The 26684-nt window shown below is 36.4% G+C and overlaps 1 protein-coding gene across 3 annotated transcripts in view; it reads right to left on the reverse strand.

Moving 5' to 3' along the window:
- The window catches only part of grik3 (glutamate ionotropic receptor kainate type subunit 3), a 163936-nt gene that overhangs the window by 50318 nt on the left and 86934 nt on the right, over positions 1–26684 (reverse strand). For 2 of the 3 annotated variants that reach the window (XM_028470423.1, XM_028470425.1), the window contains exons 2-7: positions 18236–18409; positions 17380–17637; positions 17118–17299; positions 12877–12930; positions 3943–4113; positions 1074–1217 (exon numbers count right to left, since the gene is read on the reverse strand). In XM_028470423.1, the coding sequence (XP_028326224.1) occupies positions 1074–1217; positions 3943–4113; positions 12877–12930; positions 17118–17299; positions 17380–17637; positions 18236–18409 (983 nt within the window). Of the gene's footprint in view, positions 1–1073; positions 1218–3942; positions 4114–12876; positions 12931–17117; positions 17300–17379; positions 17638–18235; positions 18410–26684 lie in introns of those variants that run through there. The other variant, XM_028470424.1, reaches the window with a different exon arrangement.

Genomic DNA, 26684 nt, shown 5'->3' on the forward strand with positions numbered 1-26684 from the left:
AGATAGACAGACAGACAGACAGACAATATAGATAGATAGATGGATAGATAGATAGATAGATAGATAGATAGATAGATAGATAGATAGATAGATAGATAGATACAGTAGATAGATAAATAGTATAGATAAATAATATAGATATATAATATAGATAGATAGACAGACAGACAGACAGACAATATAGATAGATAGATGGATAGATGGATAGATAATAGATAGATAGATATATAGATTATAGATAGATAGATAGATAGATAGATAGATAGATAGATAGATAGATAGATAGATAATATAGATATATAATATAGATAAACAGACAGACAGACAGACAGATAGATAATATAGATAGATAGATAGATAATATAGACAGACAGACAGACAGACAGACAGATAGAAGACGTATAAACTAAACTTGTAAGGCCCCACCAAAAAAATAAATAAACATTTCTCTCTATATACTCAACCCCCATGTTGTAATGTTGCGCCACTATTTAGTAAATGTTGCTCAGACATGTCTTTGGTCAGATTTGATTAGGATGCTAAACATTGACTTTACAATGAGGTGAGATGATCAAACAGCATTTACCATAATGTACAAAAGTGACTCATATATTTTTACTGCCTTAGTCTTGTGGGTAATAATTAAAATAAAAAAATAAAAATAAATGCTGATTATATTCCCATTAATCTTGCTGTTAAATATGTCCACACACTCCTTGACTGCTACTTTGCGGGCACAGTTTTATATTCTCAGCGTCTATTCGCTCTCATGTTTGATGAAATAAGAGCTGATTACACAAGTTGTGCTTTCAAAAGGTTAGAGCAAATGATTTCAGAAGAAAAAAATGGGTTATGAATACTGGGAATTTATGAGGGCTGACAACAATGCTGCTTTGATGTGTCTATCACGGCTGAATTGACTTTGTAAGCGGATGTGATTGATTTACTGAGTAAATATTAAACCCCACAGCAAATACGTTGCTCTCCCTCTACTCACATTGACTCTTTTTTTTCGTACATTCTATTACGTTAAATGATCTCAAGCTAAAACAGGTCAAATAATGCACACGTACCTCTTTGATGAAGCTCATAAAGCGTCCCCCGAATCTCCAGGGTTTGTGTCGGTGACACTGCAGAGAGTTCACCGTCATCTGTGGAGCGTGTTGGTAGGACACGGACACGATGTGGACCGCGTCATAGGTCAGAGCTGCGTCTGTCTGGAATAAGTTGGAGAAAAACTAATTATGATGATGGATCAATCCAATTATACACAAGCAAGGAAATAAAAATCTCTGTTGAGGACACCTGAGCATTGTCAAAGTAGACCTTCTTAATTCTAACAAAATACACAAAAACAGAAAAAAACAGAGTACTGAGGAATAATCAGTGTTTGTCAACCTTGGTGGTTGGTCACACAAAATGTTCATTAATTGATAAAAAATATGAAAATTATTATTATTATTATTATTATTATTATTATTATTATTATTATTATTATTATTATTATTATTATTATTATTATTATTATTATTATAACATTGACTATTAAAATAATTCATTATTATTAATTGAATTATTAGAGATGGGACTCAAATAAAAAAATCTAATTAATTATAATTAATCTAAATTAATGGCATAACAATATTTGACACGAGAAGCAACATTTTTCCAATTTAAATGTATTTTGTCATATTACTGAATCAATGAAAACAATACATGACCTTAAACAACAAAAGTTTATTATTTATATCACTGAGTGCTAACATATTGTGTTATATGAATAAATAACAATATGATTACATTTTCTGTTTTTGTATTAAAAAAAAAACAGCCTTTAGTGCAGAACATTCCAGAAATGTGTAAATATCATTAAATAAATAGAGCAACTGATGAATTTAGTTTAAAATAGTTTTTCTACATATCAGATGATAAGTTGGGTCAGACGATGCTATGTGTAGCAGCGCTTCTAGCCCCGCTACCACAGAGTGGTCGACTGTCACTACAATCATTTATCACTGACGTTGTTCATTTGTCACTCATGGATTTATCCATTTTGGTTCTGAACCCTGTCTGAGTGTCAGTGTGGATTGGAGACACTGTCTGCTCCACTAGGACCATTGTCCCTGCTAGCTGCTACATGTTAGCATTGAGGTGCTAGCTGCTACATGTTAGCATTGAGGTGCTAGCCACTACATGTTAGCATCGAGGTGCTAGCTGCTACATGTTAGCATTGAGGTGCAAGCCACGACATGTTAGCCTCGAGGTGCTCGCTGATACATGTTAGCATTGAGGTGATAGCTGCTACATGTTAGCATTGAGGTGCTAGCTGCTACATGTGAGCATTGAGGTGCTAGCCACTACATGTTAGCATCAAGGTGCTAGCTGCTACATGTTAGCATCGAGGTGCAAGCCACGACATGTTAGCCTCGAGGTGCTCGCTGATACATGTTAGCATTGAGGTGATAGCTGCTACATGTTAGCATTGAGGTGCTAGCCACTACATGTTAGCATTGAGGTGCTAGCCACTACATGTTAGCATCAAGGTGCTAGCTGCTACATGTTAGCATCGAGGTGCAAGCCACGACATGTTAGCCTCGAGGTGCTCGCTGATACATGTTAGCATTGAGGTGATAGCTGCTACATGTTAGCATTGAGGTGCTAGCTGCTACATGTTAGCATTGAGGTGCTAGCCACTACATGTTAGCATCAAGGTGCTAGCTGCTACATGTTAGCATCGAGGTGCAAGCCACGACATGTTAGCCTCGAGGTGCTCGCTGATACATGTTAGCATTGAGGTGATAGCTGCTACATGTTAGCATTGAGGTGCTAGCCACTACATGTTAGCATCGAGGTGCTAGCCTCTACATGTTAGCATTGAGGTGCTAGCCACTACATGTTAGCATTGAGGTGTTAGCCGCTACATGTTAGCATTGAGGTGCTAGCTGCTACATTTTAGCATTGAAGTGCTAGCTGCTACATGTTAGGATTGAGATGTTAGCTGCTACTTGTTAGCATTGAGGTGCTAGCTGCTACATGTTAGCATTGAGGTGTCAGCTTCTACATGTTAGCATTGAGGTGATAGCTACTACTTGTTTAACATTAAAGTGCTAGCTGCTACATGTTTAACATTAAGGTGCTAGCTGCTACATGTTTAGCATTAAGGTGCTAACTGCTACATGTTTAACATTAAGGTGCTAGCTGCTACATGTTTAGCATTAAGGTGCTAACTGCTACATGTTTAACATTAAGGTGCTAGCTGCTACATGTTGAGCATTAAGGTGGTAACTCTTTCTTGCACAATTTGCATAAAACTGGACATTTATTTTCCACCCAGTGTTTTTTAAACTAAAATTAATGCCTACAAAGCACAGCAACAACTTCCCCCAAAATGATCCTGTCTCTCTCATTGTGGTCTGTGATCAGTATTACGGGTAAACCGGGAACTCGTGAAACGAGAAAGATTCTGCGCTGTTTGGAGTGAAAAAAAGTGATGAACTGCATTTTCTTTTTTTTTTTGGTGGGTTATGTTTTTGCAATTAATAAATCACAATTAATGCGATAAAGTCCCAGGCCTAATATTGACATATTTTTTAATTATTATTATTTAATTTTTATTTTTTACAACACATAATCTCAAACAAAAGTATTCTATACTTTCACTTCCAATATTCCATTTCAAATATAAATCTAGTTCAAATAAAGGCAGTAAAACCAATATCTGAGCTGACATATCTTGTCACTTTTCTAGAGAAAAAAAACGTCTCCTGGGTCTCCAGAAAATTGTGATATAAAAATGGGGTCACTGAGCTTAACTCACTTTGCTCAACAACCATGGAGTGAAAGTGTTTAAATACATTATTTACAGTTACAGAAGGAGGATAAATTAGACATATCTTTAGCAATCTGAAAGGATTGGAAGTGACAAGCAGTCCCAGAACATACCGTCATGATTCCCTCCAGCAGGCCAGAGTCAGGCTTTGGTGGTAACTGACGTTCCATGGACCATTTCTCTACTATGGAGGAAACCTGGGGGTTGTCCACGTTCAGGATGCGGAACCCCGTCATGTTGACTCCACAGAAACGATACGGCTCCAGGTCAATCGCCATCAGGTCCTTTGAAGAGAAAATGATTCTTTCTTTAAGGTGAACCCCAAAGGGAACAATTAAAATGATAACAAATTCAGTGAGGGCGAAAAAAATAAATAAAAAAAGGAAAAATGACTGTAGCCCCTAGATTAGATCAGGAGATGTAAGGATTGTGTGTGAAGCGCTGAGTGTATCAAAATTAAATCTACAAAATGCTCCAGTGGCAGCTGTAGAAGCTTTTTAAAATTGACAGGTTATTATTGCTTGTGCGCCCACAGAATAATCAAACATGCTGCGCGATGACACAATGTAATATAGGTGAGTTATTAAAATGCTACATCTCAACCTTGTTATATCTTATATAGATTGCCTCTTATTTTAGTTGTCGTTGTTATGTGTGTGTTATTAGCTGCTCAAAAACCTTGAGGAAATAGCAATAAACCATTCAGAGGTGAACTGAAGTAGAAGTACTGGTAGTTTGTGACCTAAAGAGTTGACCCTTATTTTAAATGATTCCTCAGGCTAATATACAGCACTGACAGTATGAATGCTACGAGCGCCGCGTCCCTCTTGAAATACAGACTATGTAAGTTTGGAGGAGACGGATCGTCTTTCACCAGGTCATGTGACCTGGAGAATGCCTAGAGAACGTTTCACTTTATGGAAGTCACGTGACCACAGGCTCGGATATATATAGTTCCCACGTGACACACACATATAAGCATTTCCCGAGTCCCGACCCGGCGCCATTGTTGTGAGCAGCTGAACTTCAGGATAAGGATTGACCATGCGGGGTCGCCCGTCCGCCTCAACCCTGGCCGCCACGCGGGCCCTCTGCAAAGGGGGCTGACGACTGCGGCAAGCCCAGGGAGTAAGAGGGAGCGACACCGAGGAAGCGAGGGAGAGGAGGGCGCCGGTGGCTCCTCCAGCCCATACTCCATCACACTCTTATCCTGTACATTTTAGTATATACAGTAATATATCTGTAACAGATTTAGTCGACTAACATCTTTATGTCATTTAGTTGACTAAAACTAGACTTGAACTAAAAATAGTCGTGATGACTAAAACTAGACTTGAACTAAAAATAGTCGTGATGACTAAAACGACATTGTATTTTAGTCAAAAGACTACAACTAAAGCTAAGTAACTCAAATAAATAATACTCAGTCACGCCCCCACATTTATTGTTGGTAATAAATGTTGCCACGGTTCCCTTGCATACAGTAAACATCTCATATATAAACTTAAAAAATGAAGATACCAAACTATCAGGTTGTGTTGGCTAAAATACTAGTCTTCAGTTGTCAAGTAAAAGTATAGATACTTGAATAAAAAATGACTCTGGTAAAAGTATAATTATTGAAGTTGCTCCCTTACTAGCGTAAAAGTAAAAAGTACATGCTACTAAATTTGACATAAAACTTTACATGGGAACAAGTTAAAGCTGTTTCCCTTTATGAACCCCTGGAGAATGTAGCACTTATTATAAATATAATTTGTAAATGAAATGTTTAAAGAAAAAAAAATGCAAATGCTCAATCAAACCCAGCGCATTATTAAAAACTTGAATATTATAAAACGAAGGAAAGTGCCTAACAGAAAAAAGCTCAAACTACCAACATTTTGCATCTTTTCACATCGTGACGTCATCTTCAAAGGACTTAAAAGTAACACATTAATTTTTTAGGTATTTAGATATTTGTTTAAGAAAGTAAGGTGTAAAAAAGTCGCCAAAAAAGTCAATACTCGAAGTGCAAATACCAGAAAAGTGACTGAAGTACAGGAAGCTCTGGTTGTGAGTGATTAGCACCCTCCTGTTTGACACTCAGGTGTGGCTCGTTCCCATTCAAGCCTCCCTCACTGTTTATGTGAGTGTTTGGTTCATTGTGAATGTTTCTCTTTTTTCTCCTGTGCCTTTTTGGTTTCTGTCATTTCTTTCAATAAACACAGACTCTTATTTTGAACTCAGAAACGTGACACAAATTAATTTATTAATTTATTTTCCACGAAGGAATCTGTCGAAAATAAAAGGATTTTCAAAATTTTAATAAAACACCACCGATGAATTCAATTCAAACTTACATCTAATTATGAACTCTGAAACTAAGAAAATGACTGGGATTCAATGCGGTTTTTGCCAATTAAAGCGACTCAATTACAGTAACGTGAGCACTTGTAATGTGTTGCTAATATGTCCTGTCAGTTTACTCCATTAGTCTGCTAAATGTATTAATGACTAGAAAGAATTGGTTCAAAGGCAAAAATCCTACTACATTAGCAGGGTTGAAATTAAGCAAAATGTTTAAGAAAAATGTATGAACTCTAAAATTGAGAAAATAACCTCCATTCTGTTTTAAATTAAAAAAAAATAATAATTTACTCAGTAACGAATAGGAAATGTAAGTGCAAGTGTAAGTGTAAATGCATTTAATTGTTGTCGTTTCATTTTTCCATTGAAAATTTTAAAACAAAACAAAAAATTAATAATAATTTACTCATTTCACTGATTTTAAAACAGACTTAAATACATACATAATACTCACAAAAGTACAAGTACCCATAAAAGCAACTCAATTACAGCAACGTGAGTACTTGTAATCTGTTACTTTCACCTCTGCAAACAACAGAGTAATTCCGTGGGATAATTCTAACATTTCACCATCATCGTTCCCTTGGCAACACCCAATTCAATTTGAGCCGCTGTAATTTCTAGGGCAGCCGTCGTAGCTGAAGTGTGAAGTCACATGTTGACACATGTTGTGTCTGGATAGGCCACAGGGCTCAGAACAACACATTAGAATGAACATAGATATTTCATTAGCACCCTGTGAGGTTACTGCTAGAGCGCTTTAGACGCTGAGGAACGTTCAGGATTTATTTTCCTTTCCTTTAATTCCTCCTCACCACAAAAAAAACAGTCGTATAGCACCTGGTTTTTGTAAAGATTCATCAAAGAAAGCACTTTTGTTTCATAAGACACCCAGAAAAAGCTGGCAAACTAGATCAGGTTACAGGTTGATGTAGCTTTGAAGCTAAGAATACAAAACTAACTGGGACAGAATTGTTTGTGTGATAAATTTCATCCTTTTATGACATTGTTATATTTTATAAAGGATGTCAGTAAAGCAACTTGTTACAATTACAAGTTTGCCAGGTTTTTTTTTTACTCTTGCATTGCACACACACAAGTTATGATGATGGATCTATCGAATTATACACAAGTAATTGCATAAAAAATGTAAAAATCTCTGTTAAGAAGATTAATGAAGAAAACAAATCTAAATATCTAATTTTAAAGTATTGATGGAGGTCAACATTTGGACCACCTAAAATGTGAACACCTTCTTAATTCTAACAGAATGCAGATTTTATGCAGAAAAATTAGTAATTTAATCATTATTGTGCTCTAGTTTGAACTTTCACGTATAAATAAATGATAATATTAAAGCAATAAGTGACAGATTTCAGTCCCAGCAGGATCTTGTGACCCATTTTTATGTAATTTGGGGCCATTTTTTTGGAATAAATTGAAGAAAATTGCAGGATTTGGGAAACATTTAGTTATTTTAACAATTTCAGTTTAAGAATGACTGCCAGCATTTTAAAGCACATGATATATTCTTACAAATAAATGTGTGAGTAATCCCCACCCAGAGAGAGTGTGTTCTGAAATGCAGGGTGTTTGTGACAGCTGCAAATATGAGGACAAAAAGAGAAAAACTCAGCTCGTCTTCTCAGCGATAGCGATGTTGAGGTGAGAGCTATGACAGACTCATTTTGAAGGACATGGAAGTTATTACCCTGAACCCTCTCTGCCTTTTAATGCTCTAATAAGTCGGCCTCACCTAAGAGGATGGAACGTAGATACAAGGGAGCTCCATCAGGAAGAGATAGTACTACTGGGTAGGTATAGCATTGCAAGAAGTATTTGTCATTTTTGGTGAAATCTGCTGCCGGGGCTAATCTTCTTAATGGTGCGTCAGTCAGTGTGACAGCACTGCAGGTTGGATAGATACGATACGAGCTTCAGGAAAGAAAACGATGCACCAGAAGCCTTTACTGTTGTAGTGCTTGAGACCGGCCGTAAACTCAAGACCACATTTTGAAGATCTTGGGAAGTGTTTGAAATGTACGGAGCCCCGAAAGGGACACAGGTAATTTTATTTATTTTTATTGCGTGCTCACGTAAAAGTTACACGCAAGCAGGTGATACTAGTATTGTGTAAGAGAGCATATAAAGGTAATTGTTAACCCTAAGCTTTACTAGATCCTCTAACATGATTAACTCCTTACGAGAGCATGCGAGCACGTGGAACTTTTAAGTGAGCATGGAATAAAGGGCTCAGTAGAAATGTCACACTAACGTAATACTATTAATACTAAATTTTATGTCAAAATCAGTATGTAGTGCCTTCACATTAGATAGTATGAAAAGACTGAGTTTGCAAGAAATACCCCGTTGTATACTATATATGGGGACATTTTTAAGTATGCACGGTGGGCACACTAGTTATAAGCTGCGTCCGAATACCCACACTTCCACAAAGACTGGTTTAGGTGCACTTCCAATGTAAAGTGTGTAAGGGAACAAGTGCGGAAAGGGTAGAATTGGGACAGTTTGCGGTTACGTCATCCACCTGTCATCAATAGTGACTGCAAAATGGTGTTGATAGCAGCTGCGCTAGCTATATTGGCTATATAAATATATATATATATATATAAATTAAATAATTTATACCTCATTTACACTTGAAAATCTATTTTTTTTTGTCATTTTTGCTGCCAATGAGGTTTATTGTGAGAGCTTGTCCGCCATCTTTTTTTTTTTTTTAAATTGGAACGTCCCACGACAAAAGGACTTATGGGTAATTCCCTTCATCAAAGTCCGCTTGCATGCGCGCTTCCCACAGGTGTGCATAGCGGGCGGAGTTAAAGCACAATGCTTAAGAATGGGACACCCTACGCACTCGCACCCTTCAGCGGGAGTGTGCAACCAAGGGGCACAAGTGTGAGTATTGGGACGCAGCCATACTCAACCACTCCATGATGCATTGTGAGCAGAATGTAAAATGTTCCTCGGACCAGCTTCAAGCTAAAAATCAAACATTCCCTTTTCAAAATAAGAGCATCTCTTCTCGTCCTCCATTAGTTTTTTTTAAACTCTTGTAAATAGGGCTCTTGTTTTGAAGTTACCTGGTAGTTTTATCAGTAGCACAATGTAGGGTCTCCAAAATGTTGGAATGAAATGTGTTTCTGTGAGTTTTATGGATGAAATGATCACATGTTGATATTCTACTTGATCACTTTCTCGCTTAAAATGTTTCAGAACTTTCAAAGGTGGAGAATCAACAGAGATATTTAGCCTCAGTGTGAACAAGGTTTTTGTCATTTGAAATGCATCTTGATAAACTGGTATTGCTGGGTAGGTATACCATTACCATAAATATGCGTCTTTTTAGATCAAATCTTGCTGCCGGGGCTAATCTTCTTAATGGTGCGTCAGTCAGTGTGACAGCACTGCAGGTTGGATAGATACGATACGAGCTTCAGGAAAGAAAACGATGCACCAGACACTAGAGTTGTAGTGCCTGAGACCGGCCGTGGACTCAAGACCACATTTTGAAGATCTTGGTCTTCTCCATTGAGACCAGGACTGATCTGCTGTTCTTCAACTTAAATAATGTGATAATAAGTTGAAGCACTTGGAATTGTTCCTGACTAATCAACTAATCAATATTTGAATGTGAATTTAAAACATTTAGCATTAGCTCACTGATTGTTCTACCTCGTTGGAAATCTTTTCCACTGCCTTATGTGTCAGACACCTGTAAACACTGGGACACCAGTCCATGTTATATGACAGCTCCATGCAGAACTGTGCAGCACTGTGGGGGCGGGGATGCTGTGACTGGACATGTTTTAATTACTCTAAGAAAAACGCCCATAACCATGGCATTTTTTTTATTTCCTCCTAGTGGCAGGTCAGCAAAAACCTGGGGCTGTAATTACAATTTAAATTAAAGAGAGAATGCTCTTTAACTGCTGAACCAATAGATTTTTATGGTCTTGGTCTCGACTTGGTATTCTCCATATTCTGGTCTCGGGCAAGTCTTGGAAATAGTATACTCAGTACTACACACTACAAACTCAATGAGTATATACTGTCTACTAAATACTATAAGTATGATTAGGATGATGAGCGTTCCCACTGAAGTATACTTCCAAGTTACCCAAGATGCATTTGGAACTAACAAGGAGAAAAACCTTGTTCACACTGAGGCTAAATATCTCTGTTGATTCTCCACCTTTACTTTGAAAGTTCTGAAAACATTTGAAGTGAGAAAGTGACCAAGTAGAATATATATATATACATATATACAGTATATATACAGTATATATATATATATATATGCGCTTATTTGATCCATAAAACTCACGCAGACACATTTCATTCTGACATTTCCGAGATTTTCAGAGACCCTCCATTGTGCTACTGACTAAACTTAGTGTTAACTTCAAAGCAAGAGCCCTATTTACAAAAACGTTAAAAAACTAATGGAATATAAGAAGAGATGCTTTTGTTTTGAAAAAAGGATGTTTGATTTTTAGCTTGCAGTCGGTCTGGGACGGTTAAGTATGACTAGTATATAGTACACATCCGGGTATTTCTTGCGTACTCAAACTTTTCATACTATCTAATGTGAACGCACTACATACTAACTTTGACATTCTCTGTCTTGGATTGTGTGGTCTTGAGTATAACACTAGACCATTCTATAAAAATTATTTTTCAAATTGTACTGTAAGGCACTGTAACATTATATGCACAAATTAACATGAAGGCTGAGTAAATGGCATCATTTTATCTAAATGCACTGCATGCCAGATTAATGTCATTGCCACTCTGTGAAGCATGAAAGATGACACACACACATCATGCCCCGCCCTCTGTGTCATATCGTGTTATCAACACAGACTGGCTAAGTCCTCTGAGACCAGCAGAGAGAATGCACGAAGGAGCCAGAAACAAAGAGACAATAACAGAGAGTGAAAGAAACAGCTTCAAACATGCTGGTATTTATTGGCATTCAGTCTGTTTGTCTCCGGGGGAGTAAAGGGGAGGTGGGGGCGGGAGGGGGGTTCAGTCAGAAGTGGCTACAGCTCCCTGCTGGGGTCAGCTTGTGTTTGTCAGAACACACTTCTTCATTAGAATGAAGATTTTAAAACAGGAAACATTTTTATCTGAGGTTGGATTGAGAGAATAGTGAACAGAGAGCCATAGTGAGTGTTGAATAGCTAGTTAGCATAGCACGGATTGTTCTCAGGGCCCGGTTTTTCAAAAGTAATCGGCTCAGATTGTGGATAACAAATCGGATCAAATCTTGAAAATGGGTTTTTCAAAATAAAAAAACAACGTAATCAGAATAGATCACGTAATCCAATATTGGTTTTGATCTGGATCAAAACTTTAATTTAATTTTTCAGAATCACTTGATCCAAAAAATCTGGATTAAACTGATCCATTAGAAGGGTGGATTCAGAGTGGATTTCAGACCCAAAATGTCATGAAACTTTAAAAGTGTAACAAATAATAATAAATTTGAATCATGCTGTAAAGCCTACAATATATCAAATGTATTCATAAGGTTTTAATTGTATTTGTTCATCCATCAGCCTACAGTAATTAGGTTATAACAGTGTAGACCTACAGTAAAGTAGAAATAATACACCAAACAGCTCAATATCTATCTAATTTTGTCACTAATTAATGTATATTAATCACAATCAAAAATATTGTTTTGTTTTTAGATTATTTTTTCGTGATGCATGCAATGATAAAACAGGATAATGAAGTAATGACATCACTGGTTTCTGAAATCGAAATTTGAAATTGTGTCTAAGTTTTGTTGCATATCCTGTTTGCTGATTCTGGTTCCGGTTCCGGTTCCGGTTCCGGTTCTGATTCTGATTCTGATTCTGATTCTGGTTCTGATTCTGGTTCTGATTCCGGTTCCGGTTCCGGTTCCGGTTCCGGTTCTGGTTCTGGTTCTGATTCTGATTCTGATTCTGATTCTGATTCTGATTCTGGTTCTGGTTCTGGTTCTGATTCTGGCAGAATGCAGGAGGTTGGTCACTGGTCAGGGTCTCCAAAGGCTTCATCAAACAAAGATGAGCACTGGTTATGCAGATTTGATAATCCTATAAGGATCACATTGATCCAATCAGAAACTGGCTCAAAAGTAAAATAGATTACATGATCATGGAAAACAAGGATTACCAAATCCAGATCAGTTTTATCAGGATTAAACCTTTATTGAAAAAGCAAGCCCTGGACCATTTAAGAGTATGGACTGGGCGTGTCTTAACTGATGCAGAAGCCCCGCCCACAATTTGGATTTCTAGCCTTGATTCACGTCATTCAAAACCTCTGGGTTTAGTTGCTTTTTCTTTCCTTTCTTTTTTTTCTCTCTCTTTTCCAGTTACTTTTCTCCATATTTACACACCAAGACTGAAGCTTTAGATGCCCACGAGCAGGATAAGGCAGTTTAAAAGATGAATGCGCGACCTTACACAGGGGATGTTCACTTTGAGTATCACTTCATTATTTTAATGCTGCAAACTTTAAAAGGCTTGTGTAGATTAGAAAGTGAAGAACTCCAGACACAGCTTTCACTTCAGCTTTGTCAAACAAAATGTAAAAAAACTCGTTCATCAAAACCTCAAGCAGCAAAAGGACAAGAAAAAATAAACAAGACTCTATTTCCATTAACATGTTTGGTACATTACCAGCGTGGTGAAGATGTAGTGGTAATACTCTGTCATCATCCCCATGGTCTGAGCCTGGAAGGTGAAAGAAACAGGAGACAGCAAAGGAAAGGGCTTTAAATACAAGAAAAAACCTGCACGCTCAAGCAAAAGTGGTGATTTATCAAAATAAAAATACCCACAACACTTATGAAAATATAATGTTTTCTTTTTCTAGCCTTTATTCTCAATTTCTTTGCAGCCCATGGAAACAACAACTGTGACAGCACCTAAAGTAATGCATTTAAAATAGTTATGGAATACTTTGGGAAACGCAATGTTTTTTTTTTGTAGAAAATGACGAGCCTTCAATCAAAAGAGCTCGGTAATGGTTTCCCTCATATCCGAGAACTCCATCACTGCCACTTGTTTCACTCCATCTACATTCAAAGGCACCACATTCCCATGGCGACAGTGTTTCCCATTTAATTGTACCATCTGTTGAGAAAAGGAAAAAACGCCAAGGTTATGTAAATACAACGTTTTTGCTTACGAGGAGGCAAATTCCTCCGCCGCAGCTGCAGACATGGACCCAAATGCCTGACATTGAAACTTTGTCACATGTGTGATATATAAAAAATAGTTTCATGCTGGGCCATCATTTTCTAATAATTATCCAATATATTTTTCTGAGCTTCTTCAGAAAATCACCAGCCTATTTTTATTTTATTTTTTGGTTAACCTCCATTTGTCCCAGTTTAAAAAAAGGTGTTTCCTGTTTAAAAAGTGAAAGTGAGTTAAAATGTGAAAACCGTTTGAATCCAAGGGCATCAGATTGTACGTGACAGGTAATTATCAGGCCTTTTAACATTCTTTGGTGAGTCTTACCATGAACGACATTTTATCAAAAAGTGCTGTTGAATTTTTCACTCATTGTTCTAATGGGAACTCAACTGCAGAAAGCACAATCTGCCACAGTAACTCTGAAGTTTAACCATAGCCACTATTTATAAAAGAAACAAAATGTCTACAACCGATGGTTTTTCTACATATTCTATCCTACCTACTTATTTTCTATCAGTTCTCTCATGGATGGAGGAAGGACTTTCTCAGTTTCCAATGCTTTTGTGCTGTACCCCCCTTTAAAGAATGAAAAACTTTTTAAAATCTCATAAAAATAATGTAAAATTTGCCATCACATATTTTAGAACAGTAATAAAGCTCGTTATTAATAAATTGCAAAGAAAAAAACTATTATTTGTCATGCGCAAGGTTCTGCAAGGCCACAATCTCCCCAGAGCCACTGGTACATGGGATTTTATACCAACTTACCTGTATTTTTTTGCATTTTTAACCAGTTATATAAACTATAGAATAATAAAGATATAGTGTAAATCTCATAGATCAATAAATCAAATATATTTTATTAACAAACAAATGTAGAAGGTAGAAATTGTCGCTCAAAAGTTTGTTGTCTCCATTATAATCAAACGGGTTGCTGACAAATGGTCACGTGACTTGAACTTCTAAAAAGTTTGCATGGCATCATGGGATTTGGAGTCCTGTAGAAGAATGCAAAGATGGCGTCGAAACAGAAAGCTTTGTATTATATGGATATATATTTTGAACATTTTGAGCCCATTTTTGCTTATCTTTACCCATTTTTCTGCAACTACACCAAAACTTGCCATATTTTAACCTATTTTAATCACTTCTTCTTGCCATATTTAATGCATTTTTGCAACATTACTCCCATTTCTGCCACTTCATCAAATTTCAATCTTTTCTGCACATTTTTTACACTTTCAATAAATGTTCAGCACTTATAAACCCTTTCCACCACTTTTCAGCCTAATGTCACAATGTTGACCCATTATTGTCACTTTAAACCTCTTTTCACCATATTTCATGATTATTTTTGCCAATTTAACCACATTCACAATTTGTCACGCCCATTTTTTGTCAGTTTAAACTATTTGTTCCTACTTTTTAAAATACATTTTCCCAATCTAAGCCAATATTGACACTATGAACCCTTTGTCTGAACCATCTGTCTGTTTTTGCCCACTCTAATTTGCAACTTTTAACCAATTTCCATCATTTTTTTAAAATCCCATTTAACCTTTTCCACCATTTTATTTTAAATTCAAACCAGGATTTCCATCTTTAAGATGACTATAATAATAATAAACAGTGGATATTATTCAGATGAATAAATGAATGTGGTTATCACAGATTCATAGAACAATGGACCATCATTTTACTGACTTTATGGATGGACTCCACAAAGCTCTCCCCTTTATTCCACTTATAGATGGTCCTGTCTCCACATGACTGTTCTTCAATGTTCATGTCTTTGTTCAACCACCTTCAGAGTAGTTGATAGTGTCTATAATCATATATAAGTATAAGTATAAGGTAGCCACGCCTCCTCTGTGCTTTAGTTTCATTGACCTTGAGCTTCACATTATGCAGCCTTATATGAATACATTTCATCTTTCATATTTCAATAGAAAAGTAAACATTGGCAGTATGGAAGAGATCTGTCTGCTGTACTGTTTTTGCCTCAAAGCCTTCACTCACTACTTCCCTCGTGAGGACGTTGATTTCTGAGCAGGAGATGCTGCCGACTGGCCAGGAGCGAATATGTGTCACCTTAGATCTCCGTAACTTAAGAAGACTCAGTTATTTAAATAAGTTTGGAGGAGATGATGCGTTTGGTAAACACTTTAACAGAAGCTGACAGCTAGCTGAATGGAGGTGGGGTGGATGGTGGGGTGGTGAGGTGTGGGGAGGGGGGCCACCAGTCTGTTCCTGACATCTGCAGAGCATCAGACAACCTACACATTCACCACTCCGTGCGTCGTACTGACAGCTCTTTGTTGACTGGCAATCATTTATATCAAAACACATAAAGACGCAGCTCTGCAAATAAAATATGGAAGATCTTTGCATGGCTGCGTGTTGATCCTTTAGCATGGAGAATGAAAATGTGTGCATTGATTTATTTATATTTTATAGCTAATGGAATCAGAGGAGTAAGATCTAGTACAATATTTAATAGTAAACATAAAAAAATAAATAAAAAATAAATGTCAAAACGTGTTTGGCTTTAAGTGGGTGAGACGATAGATATGGGTCGTTCTATGTCATTTCAACACATTTTCAGGACATCCCACTCACATCTGTCTAAAAACATGATGAAATGTGTACCAAATTTTTTGTTTGATTGGATGAACACTTTTTGAGATATGGACAATTTAGTGAGAGGGGTTTGTGTGACATGCACTTGTCCATTTTCAGCTTCCATTATCTATATCACATAGAAAACCTAATGATGTTTTATTTCTTTTCCCCTAGTTTAATGTGGCTGCCCTGTCAAGTCCTGTAACTTTGTTCAGAAACAGTCCGATTGATCTGCCATTGATCTGAGTTAATTCAGCACCATTTGAAAATGATCTACTGACCATCATCCAGCAGGTCTGACCTCCTGAGCAGCGCTGTGTCACCACACTGCGTAAATTACGCATCTGATTCTGGCCTGATGCTCCGGCTTTCATCAACGCGACACCAGAGTTTTGACGGTCAAAACATCTCTGAAGCGTTGCGTCCATAGCGCGCAAAGCATCCTCTCCCCACCGCAGCGTCACCAGACTCCACACATGCACCGCTGCGGGTGTGCAGCTTTTTCTCTCCCTCAAACAAACTTTACTCTGCATTTTCTTATTCAGTTGCTGTTGAATATTGACTATTGTTTTCTTTAAATTATTTTCTTATACATTTTTTTCCATCTCCACGGTGTTTTGTGTCAACATTTACTGAATCTGATCTCTGCGTGTGTGTGCGCACCTGCTTGGCAGTCGTATTATTTTCTTGTGCTAAAACAATCTCCACAAACAGTTCCAGATTTGATGAATTGCATTGCGACCACTACATTACTGTATTTGCATGTCCTCCTCCCATTTTTTTGTGCCCCTTATTAGATCTGCCTACTTTGCAAATTAATCAGAAGGAAACGCGCTAAATGGATTGAGGGTGCATTCTGACGCACAGTCCTGATTCCCTGGAGTTTGTACTCCTTATTAGCGCGTAGAGTAATGTTTGCACACGTTTTAATACCCCTAAACCTTTAGTGAATCCGCCCCTTAATGTCTTATCATCATAAAAAGTCACATAATCTCTTCCCACCCTTACTAATCGGTAATCCAACTTTACCATTTTTTAAGAAACTAAAACATTTGGTATCATCAAAGGTTTATCATCTACTATGATATCATTCTCACCTGTTTCAGAATCTGCGCCGCCATGTGGTGACTGCAGTCAAAGATGATGCGAAACTCCCGACTTCTCTTCATTTCTTTAAGGAGGGGTCTAGTGTCTTGTGTATCCAGAGGAAGTTGCCGAATCTTTAGCCGAATGTTGTATCTGGACGGAGCCATAATCAGCTCCTGGAGCCTTATCAGACCTGAAAACCCAAGAAGTAGCATGTCAAAAAAAACCAACCACAGCAGATCTTGTACTTCTCAGATGTTGAATGGTTCGTACCTGTGCTATCATCGTATACGACAGTCGCTGTTTTCCATTTGAGGAACTGCACCAGGTCCAGGATAGCGTAGCTTAAAGAGGAGTAATCTGGGTACAGGTTGGCGTAGAACGTGTCCCTGTTGTCCATGGGATGATGTTTCCATCGCACTTGAATGTGTGGCACTTCCAGCGCGTTGCAGATAGACTGCACGGCGTTGGATGACGAGCTATGGGAGGGCCCAAATATCGCAACCACGCCAAGAGACAGCTGGTCACATGCTAGCAGAGAGAGAAATAGAGAACAGGTCTTTGAATTCTATGTTGTTGGTCCATATACTATAAACTCGATGGTACAATTAGCCAGTCGTCCAACCTTTTAAGTTCTGGAAAATGTTGACTTTTAAGTTAATCAATTTAAAAAAAATTTAAGCAATCAATTGCCTCAATATTTTTGAGTTCTGGTAACTTATTTAGGTATAATTTGCACTCCTACGTATACATACAATATTAAATATATAAGAAAGCAGCAATTTCCAAACAGTAAGTGACAAATATCAGTCCCAATAATTAATTTTGCAAGATTCGTGACCAACTTCTATTGAATTACGAAAAATTTTATGTAATATTTTGAAGAAAATTTAAGGATTTTGTGAGAATTTTGAGTTTTTGTGAGCACCTGCAAATATTGTTGAGTTTTATTTACACAATGATTCATATTTTCTCTGTCATTTGTACTTCCTCCTGCGGTTGGTCCAAAGGGCCAGATTTGGCCCCCGGGCCTCGAGTTTGACAAATGTGATATAAACAGTTTATACATATTATTTTATTGTCTCTAAACACTTGCATATCACTTTTTTTAAATATGTATGCCACCCACCTTTTCTTGATGCTTCAAAGCTGTCATAGATATTAATCCTCTGTATGTCATATGTTAATGTCGTATTTGGCAACAAAGTCCTGTTTCTGTTAATATTATTGACGGCAAATTTAAAAGCCAGCTCCTCAGCGCTAACGAGTGGAATCGGTCCTTCTGTTTGTTCGAAGATCCCCCCTAAGAGAAACAACAAAAACACAAGAAAAGCAAACATGAGGAAAGTAGCTCGAGTCCAACCAGTGACGTTCATTCTGGAGAGAAAGGAGAAAAAAGTTGTCTCATAAAATATAATAAATGTTGATATTGGTCAGCTAGTATGTATTATAAACCTATTTTTCCATTCAAATCCAATATTAGTTTTTTTCAATTAAGAATAGCAGAATATCTGCATGTCTCGTTTAAATGACTACAAAAACACACAAAGTTACAATAAAAATACACAAAATGAGAAGGAAATTACTCCAAAATCATGCAAAGTAACAACAAAAATGCACAAAATGAGAGGATAATATTAAAAATCACTGACACCAAGTGACCGAGCATTTATGTGCTATGTTAGCACAATTACATATTTCTTATTAAAAACATCATTAAAAAAATCAATTTGTAAGTTTTTTTGGATTGATTCGATGATCACGCGGTCAAATACCTCAAAATCTATTTTTTTCTTAAAGCCTTATGAGGTAAGAACATAAACTTTTGTTATTTCTAGTTTGAAATATGCTCAATTGGAATTAATTTTGACCTTTAATGTAATTATTATGTAAAACATAATCCGTTGTCTGATGAATAAGATACTCTTTTGGGTTCATTTTTGCAGCAGTCCATGTGACCAACGCTAGTGAATATAATCAGCAAATATGTAGCGGTGTTACAAAAACTAACATTAGCTTTGAAGTTTTATGCCATAATGGATCTAAGCTCCGTGTGTGTGTATTTCTGTGTGTGTGTGTGTGTCCTCCATCAGGGTAGCAGCGTATCTCAGGCTCTCGATTAAGACGTCCTTTTATTTCCCCCTGAATGCAACATCGGTGGAGAAGATAACTCAAGTTGGGCTTCTTTTCAAGCATAAAATTCAAAGGATGGTTTTTTCTTCTTCTATATTTCTTTCAGCCTGAGCCTACTTCTCAAATGTTGTCCATATGAAGATCAAAGCAGAATTGTGCCTCAGATGGTGTTGATGTCAGACCATCAGACGTGGCCAACATTCTGCATGTGGTGATGATGGAAAAAACAAAAAAAAAAGAATGTTTTCCAGTATTTTCAGTGCGTTTATGTTGACCTGCAGAAGACAAAACAATAAAACCTGAGCCATCAAACGAAGCTCGGCCCATAATGTGTCTCATTATATAACGACTCACGTGCACTGAGAGACCAATGAGGGACAAGGTAAACCTCAAACCGTAAGAGGAGGAGTTACAGATTCTTGCAAAAGAAAAAAATAGAATTAAATATATGGACCACGCCAACCACAATGTGTGTAATATCTATTTATAAAGCAAAACGTGTGCGTGTGTGCTTCAAATATCTGCGGTTCAGGGACAGACAGAGCTGAAACTTTCAACATGGCCGCTGCTTGTTTCAAGGGTGTGCGACGTCGGATTTGTTTGAACTCCAGTGATACAGTTAATAGATTATTTCTAACTAATGATATCATCACTGTAGAGCTAGACAGTCTGTTCCAGTCTGAGGAGATCTGGATTCACGAGGACAACAAACTGGAATGGGAATAGATGGGGTTCGACTCCCTGAAGTGTTCTTGCTAAAAGCCAACCTCATTAAACCATCCATGAAAAAGTTATAGAACCTCCCACTTTTCTGTAGCAACACATACTCCCTACAGGCACTGACCTAGCATATAATAATGCAAAAATGATAATAGTAACGTAAATGATAATGTTGACACCCAAAATGACAACGAAAATACACAAAATGACAACGAAAATACACAAAATGACAACAAAAATACACAAAATAAGAGAATAACATTCAAATTGACTCCAAAAACGTTTTACATTGTGAAGAAGAAATGCGCAACAGAAAAACCAACCTAAAGTCCCAAAAGTTTGACCATTTCACTGAAAACGTGTACCAGTATTTTTAAAAGAACAACAAATGAATTAATTTACATTTTGTACAGTCACTGATGAGAGAAACAAACATAAAATTACTACAAAAACACACAAAGTGAAAACAGATGTTTGCAAAATGAGAGAAAAAAAAACATAAAGAGAAAAAAAAATACGCAAAATGAGAGAAAAATATAAAAATACCATACATGAACTGCTGGGTGCAGTGTCGCTTCAATTCAAACTTAATTTGTATAGCGTAATTTACAACAAAGTCATCTCAAGGAGAGAAAGAAAGAAACCATTTATATTGAGAAGAAGAATTGCGCAACAAAAGAAGAACCAACCTAAACTCTCAAAAGTTTGGGACCATTTCACTGTAAACTTATACTACACACCTTAGGTAGAACTAACAAATTAATTCATACATGTTTTGTACAGTCACTGTGTTTTATGACACTTGAAATATTATGCCCATCATATTAACAACTGTATTGAATGTATATTTGCAAACTCGGCATATGCCTGTAACCCTGTTAAAGTAAAAAACAAAACAAAAAAAAAAAACCCTTCATCATCACATCTTCGCATGAAGTGAGATTTACTGATGCTAATCCACTAGCGCTGCCAAACAAAAATAGTTTCACTGTTTCCCACTTTATGCATAATTGTTAAACTAACAAACATCAGATGTGCTGTCACATTAAAAAGTCCCTTTGTGTCGCTGCTGCAGAGGTTTAAACGACTTCTCAAATCACGTCTGCAGGAAATTCATCTTACGACGGGGAGGCCAACGTCTCCACCCCCACCCCCACTCATTTACAAACAAAGCAAAATCACTCAGCCACCAAAATAAAGTCAAAAGTTACAAATATCTTTGCATAAATTTGAATTTCATTGCCTGCGTGTGAGCTTTCATAACCATCTCTGCTATTAAATAGGGTTACGTTTCACCAGAAAATAAAAAAATAACACTCATGCACACGACATGTATAAAATATCAACAAAAACTTTGTAAACAGAGATTAATAAGAAGAATTGGACCAAAGTTTATTAAATATACTAAAGGGTTAATATATAACGTGCAACAGGATATCGTGATATAAAACGTCACAAGATGTAACGTTGAAGGCCCATTTTTGTGTGTAGGCATTTATCTATTTATTCATTAATTGTTAGACTGCCAAAGATGAGTCACGATAAGAACAACAAAAACACACAGAAAGGCTCTAAAAACACACAAAGTGACAACAAAATACACTAAATGAGGGAATGATGTAAAAAATGACTCCAAAAACATGCAAAATGACAACAAAAATGACACAAATTGCAAGAAGAATGTACAAAATGACACAAAAAATGCAAACATACAAAACGAGAGAAAAATATACAAAATGACTCAAAACATCCATTGTGACAACAAAAAAGCACAAAATAAAATAATAATATACAACATGATGACTCCAAAAAGATGCAAAATGACGACAAAAAATCCCAAAATGAGAGAATAAAATACAAAGTGACGACAAACATGCACAAAATGAGATAATATTACACAAAAGGAGAGAATACAGTATTACACAAAATGAGAGAATAATACAGAAAATGACAAACAAACAAACAAACAAACCAGTTCATATTGGTCATTATTCTAAATGCTAACATAAATGTTGATAATGTGACCCTCAGATTAAACAATCACATTTTTGTGGCCCCTGCTATGATGAAATTTGCCCAGTCCTGAAGTCAAGCCTTATTTTATTCTATTTCTGCGTTCTTTTTGTTTTGTCACAAATACAATGTGTATTTTTCCAAAAAGCAGCACATACTGTAGATGTAAAAAGTTGATGTGACCGTGTGTATCAGCTCCTCCCCCTCCCCCTCCCCCAGGACTGGGATCACACAAACAGAATGATGCTACTTCTCTGCTGCTGTGGGCATCAGGAACTACTCAGGGAGCCGAGCTCATCTCACTATTTATGCCTCAAAGCCCCCCCCCCCCAGCATCACGAGGGGGCCGTGATGCATAAACCTGCCCTGGTGGAATGCGTCACATTAAAATAAATGAATCCGTCCATTTGGTGGGCAAATCTCATTAGAGTACATTAAGTGATTGCTGGAGTATATAGTAATTTGACTGTTAAGAGGATAAAATGTGCATTGCTCAGGAGCACTCTAACAAATTTAATAAACAAGGGACTCGGCTCTTAGAGAGGAAAATGCAGCAGATAATTTGCTTTGCCCTTTTCAGAAAACATTGAGTACGATAGCAAGGATTGGTTCCTGAGACACACACACACACACACACACACACACACACACACACACACACACACACACACACACACACACACACACACACACACACACACACACACACACCTCGTATAAAGCATCTGTATTTAGCACGATGCAGAATTTCCTCTGATCCTGCAGAGATTACAGTATGATATGATGAATCCGCGCTAAAAAAAAGAGAGAGCGTTGCAGTGGGCGTGCACAAAACCAGCCAATTACATTTACAGGATCCTCGTCAATTTCCGTCAGAAAACCTTTGAACATCAGCCTTTAATTAGTATGAAATATATACTGTAAATCAGCACACAACATGTCAACGAAAATGAGAATAATATACAATATGACTCCAAAAATATGCAAAATGAAAACAGAAGTTCGCAAAATGAGAGAAAAAGTTACATAAAGATAAAAAAAAAAACAAATTTACTGCAAAAAAAAAATTAGTGACAAGCAATGCACAAAATTAGAGAAAAATATACACAATTTGAGGAAAATTCTAAAATGACAAGAAAAACACGCAGTGACAACAAAAAATGCACAAAATGGGAGAAAATAAACACATTGACTTTAAAAACACACAAAGTGAAAACATAAGTTTGCAAAATGAGAGAAAATTAAACATAAAGAGAATAAAAATGCACAGTAATACATAGGAAAATACACAAAATTACTCCAAAAACATGCAGTGACAACAAAACAACAAAAACACCCAAAGTGAAAAAAATACACAAAATGAGAGAATAATGTACAAAATTACTCAAAACAAACAAAATTAAAACAGAAATTTACAAAATTACTAAAAAGAGAGGAAAAAAATACAAAAAATTAGAGATTACTATACAAAATGACTCCAAAAACTCACAAAGTGACAACAGAAGTTGGCAAAATGAAAGGATTATATACAAATTTACTCCAAAAACATGCAAAGTGAAAACAAGTTTCCTCCAATGAAAGACAAATAAACAAAGAGAACAAAAAATGCACAAAATGAGAGAAAAATATCCAAAATGACTGCAAAAAGTAAGCCAACACACACACACACACACACACACACACACACACACACACACACACACACACACACACACACACACACACACACACACACACATCTGTATATACTGTAGCATGGTGCAGAATTTCCTCTGATCCTGCAGAGATTACAGTATGATATGATGAATCCACACTGATGAGTTAAAAACAGAGAGCGTTGCAGTGGGCGTGCACAAAAAAACAGCCTCATGAATTTACAGAATCCTCGTCAATTTCCGTCAGAAAACCTTTAAATGAGCATGTCTCCGACAGACAAAAAACACAAAAGCCTTTAATTAGTCTCTAAGGTCCCACTGCAATATATAAATCAGCCGCTAATTGCAGCCGTTACCATAATTTGTCTTTTGAGGGCTTTGTGGATCAAATGCTTTCAAAAAGCAGCACATAGTGAATGAGCAGATAAAAGCAAATCAGCAGAATTTAGGGAAACGTTCGCAAAAAAAACCAAAAACGGAAGAAGCAACGAAGGAGGGATAGAAATGCTGTTTATCTCTATAAATCATTGAAATATCAAGAAAAAGAGTCAATAAGGCAACGTGTTTAGGGCTATAAAACATAGCTGCAGGGCATTTGGTGGCCTGGAGGCCAAATGGCTCCCAAAAGTCCAAAAGTAGAACAAAAACACACATAGAGGGAACAAATACAAAAAAATGGCAGCATGAATTTACAAAATGATTTTAAATGCATACAAAATTACAATACAATACACAAAACGGTAACAACACAAATACACACAAATAACAGAAAATATAGAAAATGGCAACAAAAGCAGACAAAAACACAAAATGGCAACAGCAAAATACACAGAAATAACAAACAAACACACAAAATGACTCACAACACTTTTGGGAAGAGCAGAAACACACAAAATGAATTCAAAAAGCAGAAAATAGCAGAAAAATACACAAAATGATTTTAAAAAGCATATAATAGCAGAATAAATACACAAAATGAATTTAATTAAAGCCAAAAATAGCAGAAAAATACACAAAATGAATTTAAAAAACTTAAAATAGCAGAAAAATTTCACAAAATGAATTTCAAAAGCATAAAATAGCAAAAAAAAATAGACAAAATAAATTTAAAAAGCTTAAAATAGCAGAAAAAATACACAAAATGAATTTAAAAAGCAGAAAATGCACAAAATCTGTGTTAATGCTCAGATTAATCATTATTCCCAATGCTGTCATGTTGACAATAAACAATAAAAAAATGCCCATCTCTGGCTCATCATTTATTCTGCATGTGAATTGAATCTGTGTTTTTGTGAGGTTAAATAATAAAAATGAAGGACAAAGACATGCTGAGGTGAGTCAGAATCACAGGTTTCACGTTTTTGCTTTTCATGCTTTTGCAAAAAAAAAAAAAAAAAGAAGAAATCAATGTTTCAGCATAAAAGCATGAAAGCCTTCTTCACGTGTGCAGCATTTACAAGCAAACATCCACCTTTTGTTCTTCTATAGAGACGTTCTGTGTGCGTGCAGAATATTCCGCGGTGGACAACAAACAACGATATGGTGGGAGGAGCTTCACTTGGTGCTAGCATAAACACAATATACAGGACCTGGAGGAGTTTATCGTTACGTATTTGTGACGTAGGAGGAACCGATAAACGGAATTGAAATACGAGCAAACAAACGATTCCTAGGAATTGGATTACTGGGAACCGGTTCTCGGAAAGAACCTACATATGTTCTCATCACTATATAGTCGGCTGTAGACCCTCATAATGTACATTATTTATTTGTCTGTTGTAGTAGATTTACAGGCAGCGATGTAAAGTAGTGCTACTAGTTGCTCGTGTCTGAGAAACACATGACATGACATTTACAGTGCACGCCTGCACGGTACATTACAGAACGCAGCGGGAAAAGTGCTTCATATATTAATAGTATTGCATCAGTAGAACATCATTTATCTGTGTTTTCCCTGCACTCTATTGAAGGTTGTAGTTTTTTTTAAATGTTATCCTGCTTGAACTGTTGAACCATCTGTAACAAACTCATGTTATATTTGGAAACACATTTTTCACTGTGTAACCTTGGACATTTCCACCTCTGTAGCTCCGCCTCTGCTCAGAGAGACGATGGATGACTTTTTTTTTTTTTTTTTTTTTTAATTATGTCAAATTCAACAACCAACAACCTAATTAAAAAAAGACCATCATTACTATTTATTGAAGGCATGGAGTAATGTTTCTAACAGCTCATTAGTATTCAGGATGTACAGTTGTAAATGCTCTTATTTTTGTTTTTTTTTTAAAGCATAATTATTCATAATGTGTTTTACTGCTCAGAGAAAACATTATTATGATGCCTGTGCACCGTTTAATGTAGAATTTCATGTGTTGAAGCTTAAATGTGAGAGGGATAAAATCGTCAACAAGCTCAGTCGATTTTCTGATATTTCCAACTTAACAGCGTTTGTAATTTTAGTCTAAACATCTTTAGCGTTTTAATAGTCGATAAATAGCTTTATTTCAGACTCGGGATCCATAAAAACCATACATACAAACAAACACATAGAAAAATAGTGTTTTTATTTTTCATATTACACATATTGGGACTCGAGGGCGGACCAGGTTTTTCCGCTGATGCCACTTTCAGCTCGAGCTGAACAATTTTGGAAAATAATCTAATTGCAATTTATGTTTTCCTCAATATTGCGATTGCGACTTAATATGCGATTCTTTTTTCAAGTGCCTCTTGTCATGTATTTTTTGATGAACACAAGCAATAAATCAATCTGTTTTATAATAAACAATTTTAGAAATATTTAAACTTTACATAAATATAAAATATAAATTTTAAAGCACAGATTACAACAATATAGCAAACAAATGTGTGGCTTTACCTCTTCAACATGCACTTCTTAAACACTCTGAACTTAACAGGACAGTACAAGACAGGACAAAAAAAAAATTGCAACCTTTGTGATTAGAAAATCATGTTTTGTGATATAGCGATAATATCGCAGATGCATTTAATCGTTCAGCCTTACTTTCAGCCCCGTCCGAGCACTTTTTAAAACCG

The sequence above is a fragment of the Gouania willdenowi genome, chromosome 16, assembly GCF_900634775.1.
Source record: "Gouania willdenowi chromosome 16, fGouWil2.1, whole genome shotgun sequence".
Taxonomy (NCBI): Eukaryota; Metazoa; Chordata; class Actinopteri; order Blenniiformes; family Gobiesocidae; genus Gouania; species Gouania willdenowi.